This window comes from Mandrillus leucophaeus, unplaced genomic scaffold, assembly GCF_000951045.1.
Source record: "Mandrillus leucophaeus isolate KB7577 unplaced genomic scaffold, Mleu.le_1.0 Scaffold13, whole genome shotgun sequence".
In the NCBI taxonomy this organism is placed as follows: Eukaryota; Metazoa; Chordata; class Mammalia; order Primates; family Cercopithecidae; genus Mandrillus; species Mandrillus leucophaeus.
Window position 1 is genome coordinate 4,544,357 of NW_012101254.1, and position 7,252 is coordinate 4,551,608.

Here is a 7,252-nt window from a genome sequence, read left to right on the forward strand (position 1 = left end):
CCTGGGTGACAGAGTGAGACTCTGTCTCAAAAAAAATAAAAATAATAAAAATAAATAAATAAATAAACACCCTTTTCATTTATAGTCATGTAAACAGGCTTGAAGTGATGAAATAGCCTGACTACACTGTGTGGCAAATTAACAAAGAAACCCGTCAGAGGAGAATCCAGGAGTGCTAAGCCTCAATCTAGGTTTCCGTTCTCACTAAATCAAGATTCTTCCCTACAGAAGAGCCCTAACCCTGCTACAAATTTAATGCAATTCACAAAATTTTGGTGAACCGATTTCGCATCAGGGAGACCGGCCCGTAGTTGGACTGAAGAAGTCCTGGTGCCTTCAGAATGGGTAGAAGTGGTCGAGGAGGCAGGCTGGGTAGAATCTGCTCTGGCAGGCCTGTAACTGATGACACCTGGTCCTAACAACTAGAGGATAAAGAAATGGAATTTGGGTGGCGCAAAACAAAAGTCATCTCTCTTAGACTGCCCCTTGTTAGAGAAGGAGGCTCCTTTCTTGACAATTCCCCTCTGCAAGTCCCTCTGTAGACAGACATCCTCCAGAAAAGCTGTTCCAGAACAACCTTCTTACAAGGCCTTTTGGTCGTCTGTTAAATTACAACAGGTTGCAGGCTCAAAAACAAGTGCCCACAGTGAAGTGGAGGCAGGTATAAAAATAAACTGAAGGCTTGCTTTAAAGCCGTTTAGGAGTGAATAGAATTTACAAATACAGAAACACATGGGAAGATGTTTGTGTCAAATTCCCACACCAACAGCTTTCCTTTAGTGGAAGTTCTTGGTAGCTGAGTGGGTGCAAGTGTGGGGAAAGGAGGAGGAAGAAATTAGAGGGGGTTAATGTGGTGTCTTGGTGTTTCATTCTGTTTCAATTCAGAGAGAGAGAGTTGTTACAGCTCTAAAAAGAGTTACATTAAGATGGCCACTATGTAAAAATGTCTGGGGATATGGGCTTGAATGTAATATGCAAAAATTGCTGGGCTTGGTGGTGTGCACTCCAGAGGCTGAGGCAGGAAGATAACTTGAGCCCAGGAGTTCAAGGTCAGCCTGGGTAACATAGTGTGACACCATCTCAAAAACAAAAAACAAAGTAATATGCAAAAATAAAAATAACTGTATTGGGGAGGTAAGATTATGGATTTCCTCCCAACCCCTTAATACTGTTCAACTAACAGTATTTTCTTTTTTGTAGAGATGAGGTCTCACTATGTTGCCCAGGCTGCTGTCGAATTCCTGGGCTCAAGTGATCCTCCTGTCTCAGCCTCCCAAAGTGTTGGGATTACAGGCGTGAGCCATCTCATGTAGCCACTATTTTAAAATAAATTGTTTTCAAATTTTGCTTCCTGGCTCTCTAGTTAACTCGGTCTTATAAAATCGCAATTCCCAAAAACTCTTGTTTGCTGTCCATCATGGCAGTTTTTAGGACAATAAAACACGGGACACCATCTAAATGTTTTAGAGGACAGATTAAGTAGACTGTGGTCCAGACATAACAATGAAAACTACACAGCTATTTAAAAAGGAAGACATAAATCTGAATGGTGGATACGGACAATCACCCACAGCGAGCAAGTGAACAAAGGCAGGTGGGGGGCGATGGGTCTCACCTGAGAACATATACACATGCAAACATGTGCCGATTTGTGGAAATTTTCTGGAAGTATTCCCAAGAAAGTTGGTAATAGTTGCTTCTATCTGGTGAAGACAGTTGAGGGTCTGAGGTGAATAGATTTGCTTTTCATGATATGAACCCCTATACTGCTTGAAAACAGTATGTTTACATGTTACAAATTCTAAATGATATACTGGTATCGCTTTGATAACCGTTAACTTTCTAGGCAACACTCTAAGGGTATTCTTCCTAAGTGGTTTGAAGATAGAGGAAAAGTCCTATTCTTTCCAAAAGTCCTATTCTTGCCCCATACTTAGAAAACAGACAATCTGATTATGCCTACAGTTGTCAAAATGTGGAGGCAATGTGTGAAAAAACTAAATCTGCTCATCTTTCCGAGGGAGATCTACTGAGATATATTGAGATATACAGACTTGAGTGCAGCTGAAGAACTGGGTCAGCCTCCCACCAGGCCCTCCCAAATAAGCAGCAAGGGATGAGCTCTTCACTCTTCCTCCTTGGAGGGGCCAGGGCTGCTCTGCACCTCAAACGACACACATCACTCCAGACCCACAGGGCCACCCCAAAGCCCTGGGTATCACGTTATCTCCAAATATTCTGTACAGGGCTTGCCCCAAGCCATCCCAAGGTCTCTCTGAACCCAGATCAGTATTCCAGAGCTTTCTGGAACTGAAACAGTGTGCTTGGGTAGAAAGGGTTGACTTAAACAAGCATGCCACTTGAACACATTCTAGCCTCCATGTATGGGGACTGTTCCTGGGCCCCTCTGCCAGACGACAGAGGCACCCAGGAATGCTCTTGGACATTCTGACTACTTTTCTATAGGACACGTCACCTTAACTTTCAAAACTTCTCTTTGTTTTCACACATTTCAAGTTCCAGTGAGAGGATGTTTCACTGTAAGTTCATGAGAAAGGATGGCAAAATCTTTCTGCCATTTCCTCTTAGGCATCTCAGCCTGAAGGATGTTCAGAGTTCCTCAGACCAAGGAAACACCAAGATGGTGGGCAAAGCATTGCCTCTCATGCAGGACTTCATGCCCAGGATGAGGAGGCATAGCATTTGGTCTGGGTCCCCCGAGACGGAAAATCTACTGCCTCTGAGATACTCTGGAGCTGAATAATGGCAGGTTTGGACACATAAAAGAATAGGAGAGGGAATGGGCCTCAATGGGAAGATGGCAGGAGAGACCACAGAGTGCTGGTCTTCAGTGAAGATGACACACAGCAGACATACAAGGGGCGGGTCACAGGGTACATTGTGGGATGGCGGGACCTAGCCAGCCCATTCCTTTCCCAAACAAGCTGCCCCGAGGAACTTAAGAGGGAAGTATTTTCTTGGTTAGGTTAAAAATCCCTTGTGTTTAACACATTTCCTCATCATTTCTGACACTGAAGAATACTTGTTTGGGATGTTCCATGTCACTGACACACATACTAAGCCAGCTCTGGTCTATTCAGGGTTTGTTTTTGTTTTTGTGTTTTTGAGACAGAGTCTTGCTCTGTCACCCAGGTCAGAGTACAGTGGCATGATCTCGACTCATGGCAACCTCCGCCTCCTGGGTTCAAGTGATTCTCCTGCCTCAGCCTCCTGAGGAGCTGGGACTACAGGCACCTGCCACCACGCCTAGCTAATTTTTGTATTTTTGGTAGAGATGGGGTTTCACCATATTGGCCAGGCCGGTCTCGAACTCCTGACCTCGTGATCCGCCGGCCTCGCCTCCCAAAGTGCTGGGATTACAGGCGTGAGCCACCGCGCCTGGCCACATTCAGGGCTTTTGCTTAATCGGCAAGGCTGCGTGTGTGTGTGTGTGTGTGTGTGTGTGTGTGTGCCTTTGCCCCTCACTCTCCCTGATCTCTGTTCCATTTCATAGCCTACTAGAACCTCCCCGGTAGCACAGGAAAAGAAAAAAAAAGCCCACTTATAATCCATTCTGGTATATGCAGCTTTTATTTCTAAACCAGTGGCTAAAATGGTATCTGTGAATTTGATTAGCTATGCTTGGCTCCATGACCACAAATAAACCAAAACTGGCTAGACTTCTAAAAGTAAATTTCTTTGCCTTCTCTCTGCTTGTCAAGTGACCTCAATAGCTTTGAACCAGTAGGCCTCTTTACTCAACAATCTGGAGGTAACAGGTATGAACTCAAGTTGGGGAGAGTTCCCAGTCTCCTGCCCACTGCGTCTAACTCTGTCCCCCACAACGGATGCCCTGAACTTTCCTTAAACACGAATCGTTTTACTGCCATTATGGAGCTTTCTCACAGGGTTGGGTTTTTTCTGTTTGTTTTTTAATGTTTCATTATCTCATTAATCTTTTCTCCGTATTTTCCGCAATGCTCTCAAAGTGTGAAACTCTAAACTGGAATGCAGAGTCTGGCACAGGCTCTTAAAAGGCCGGTGTAGGATCCCCTCCCTCCCAGTTTCCACAGGGTCTCCTTTCCTCAGCAGATCCCAGCACTCCAGCTGCCGTCTATGGACAGGCTGTACCTGCCAGCCTGCAGGGCAGCTGCTGACTCATGCTTGCTCTGGGATTTGCTTGGACCCCAGCCCTTCTGCTCTCCAGCCACAACAGCCACCACCCACCTCAGAGAGCACTCTATCCATCACTTTCTGGGGTCTTAGCTCTGACCTGATCAGTCCCCCACAGGTCTGCATTGCTTTACCTGGCCCTGCCCCATCCCTGGCGCCCACCTGGAAGACGTCGTTGGCACACTTGCGGCACAGGTTGTGTTGGCAGGGCAGGATCACCACTGGTTTGGAGAACATCTCCAGGCAGATGGGGCAGATGAGCTGCTTCTCCAGGTTGTCCATGCTGTGTGCATCCCCTAGCAGCGGCTTGAAACCCACGGTGAAGTTCATCCCCTCGGTGGTTGTGCCTACCCTGGCTTGGGTCCTGCTCCTGGCCTTCACTCACTGTCTGTAGACCCTTCCTCACTCAGACGGCCTGTGGATTCCCTTCTGTGGCTCACTCTTGAAATAGCTCTGCTATCTCTCCTGTCCCTTTAACAACTTGTCTCGTCCCAGATAGCAGTCTTCAGACACTTCTCTGTCTCTACTTTCTGTTCTGCACCCTCGGCAGGCTCACGTAGTTTTAGCTATCCCTCTCTCTCTGTAAAGTCCTCCTTTTGTTTCCCAAATGACTCTCTCTTGTTCACTCTGTGGGTAGCACTGTTTGTCCCTTACTCCCCAGAGAGGAGATTAATTTTACTGTGGGGGTGGGGAGACAAGGGGCATCTGCATGACATTCCAATTCCCAATTTAGCTCATGTAAGGCGAGCCACAGCTGTCACGGAGTGAGTGACCCTGACTCACTCAGGAATGGGTGACTCCCCTGAGCAAGGGCAGGGGCAAGCACCACTGCTTACGGTGAAAGGTGGGTCAGCAAAGGTGCTGCCCTCTCACTCTGAAGGCTCCTCTGAGCCCAGGACCCCTGCTCTGGCTTGGGCCCTTCTTCCAGGACAGTGACACAGAATCTAAATCTGCCTGTGTGAGAGGCACCCATACATAGCTCAGGGTGGGAGGAAAGATCTTGCCAGACTTAGAGTCAGTAGCAGTTGCCTCCTCCACAGGCTCAGCCAGTGACCCTGGTCCTCCTCCTCAAGACTGTGTGATTCAGAACAGCAGCTCCAGAGACTCCATCAAGCCTCTTGTCCAATACCTCTGGCTCATTTTTGTTCTTGCCTGCTTTTTCTTATGTCACCCTAGGAAATGAAGCTCAAGAGGCTAGAAATGAGTATTGTGCCAAGGCCTGGACCTACCTATGAGCATGCGCCCAAGGAAATGTGGGATTCTGGTTTGTGAACACATCCCTGGAGCCACTCCAAGGACTTCAAATCTGTTAGGGAATTGGGAGAAGGTGAGCTGGGCAGAAAGGACATGAATGCCAGGGACCTATTTTGGGCACCCAGGGAATCAACCTCCAGGGAAATTTTAGAGCACTGACAAAGTCATAATCATAAGGCTCCAGGAAGCCTCTGCCCCAGCTCCACAGTTGTCCAGGACTCCTCCTCTCCAAGCCAGGCTCGCCCCAGTTGTGAGCACTGGTCTTCTTTTTCTCCTACAGGTCTTTTTCTCCACTTGATATTAGCCAAAAAGCCAAGAAGCAATTTCTTTAGGCCTTTTTCCTCCACCCCAGACACAATTTGTCTTTTCTGGGTCCAAAATATGCCTTGGGATTGGACAAAAGCTCTTTTATTTACCGCCATTCTTTAGCCCTTCTCCCAGTCCAGGAAGAGAAGTCTGAGGAGTTAGTAGGTAGTGACCCTGAGTGGGTAGGAAATACACGGTGTGAGGAGGATACGAAACAGCAGCACAAAGAGGCAAGAGTGGGAAGAGAGTCCAGAAAGTGCAATCTTCTCCGGATCACATATTTCATGCCCCTATTTTTGATAATAAATTATATGTCAATTGGCCTGCATAAGATGTGAAAAGGATGGAGGCAAGCTGGCACTGATGTCTGAACTTCAGTTAACCCACAGGACCAAGGCTAATGCATGCTGTTCTGGTAGCTGATGTCCAAGGAGAATCTAAAGATGGAATGACTACCCCTAAGCCTCAAATGCACTCGCAGTTTTCCTGAGTTGACTCATAGTGGCATGGAATGAGGCTGGCAATGCCAACGGCCGTGGGCACCAGAAGGTGAGACCAGCTCCATAAAGGCGTTATTGGCTTAGGAATGAGGCTGATGCTAGGGGTTCTTGGTACACGGAGTTGCAACAAGGGAGAGTTAACTGGTGCCGCGGCTCCAGGGACAGGATCCGCCCTGCTCAGTTATCAGGCTCTTGGTGGTGATATTACAAGGGGCTCACGGACCCTACCAGCTGGCACTGGTTCCAATAACAAGGCAGGCACAGGAAAAAGTCTCTTCAGGAAAAATCTGCCACCACTGCCTGAGACCTCATAAGGGAAGGCATGGGAGGGCAGCTTTCTGATGGAGTAAAATTGGGACTGCAACTAAAAAGGAAGAGTAGCTGGGCAAAATCTATACACAGTTGTGGTGCCAAGGGCAGAGGTGATGTCCTTACTGGGACCAACGTCATCAATGCTTCTGAAGAGATTCTTGAGATTCTTAAAAGAAGAGGGGTCAAATCAGGGTCAATGTCAGGACAGGGCTACGTGCTCCTCTCTTCAATGTGTCCAGGGGACTGGGCAGCAGAAGGCACTCTCACTGGGTCAGCACCTAGTGGCGGAAGAAGGTGGCCCTTTATTAATCAGAAGGAATAACTACCTAGAACTTAAAGCAAATCCCCACATGTAAGGATATAAACACATAGTCCATACTGTAAAGATGTAAACTTTCTGCTAATGACTCATCTGAAGTTAGCTTACATGCTTTTCTTATCTGATAACTATTGCTGCCTTTCGGTTTACATACGTCATCCTTCTTTATCTCTTAAAAATCATCTTCGCGGCCGGGCGCGGTGGCTCAACCCTGTAATCCCAGCACTTTGGGAGGCCGAGACGGGCGGATCACAAGGTCAGGAGATCGAGACCATCCTGGCTAACATGGTGTAACCCCGTCTCTATTAAGAAATACAAAAAACTAGCCGGGCGAGGTGGCGGGCGCCTGTAGTCCCAGCTACTCGGGAGGCTGAGGCCGGAGAATGGC

At 47.5% G+C, this 7,252-nt stretch overlaps 2 protein-coding genes across 3 annotated transcripts in view; both read right to left on the reverse strand.

Moving 5' to 3' along the window:
- Positions 1–4,818, reverse strand: part of TRIM54 (tripartite motif containing 54) — a 25,271-nt gene extending 20,453 nt beyond the window's left edge. For both annotated transcript variants that reach the window (XM_011972634.1, XM_011972633.1), the window contains exon 1: positions 4,336–4,818. In XM_011972634.1, coding sequence (XP_011828024.1) covers positions 4,336–4,503 — 168 coding nt within the window. In that variant the 5' untranslated portion in view covers positions 4,504–4,818. The remainder of the gene's footprint in view (positions 1–4,335) is intronic.
- DNAJC5G (DnaJ (Hsp40) homolog, subfamily C, member 5 gamma) overlaps positions 1–7,252 on the reverse strand; it is a 49,966-nt gene that overhangs the window by 14,895 nt on the left and 27,819 nt on the right. The gene's annotated exons all lie outside the window — the stretch shown is intronic.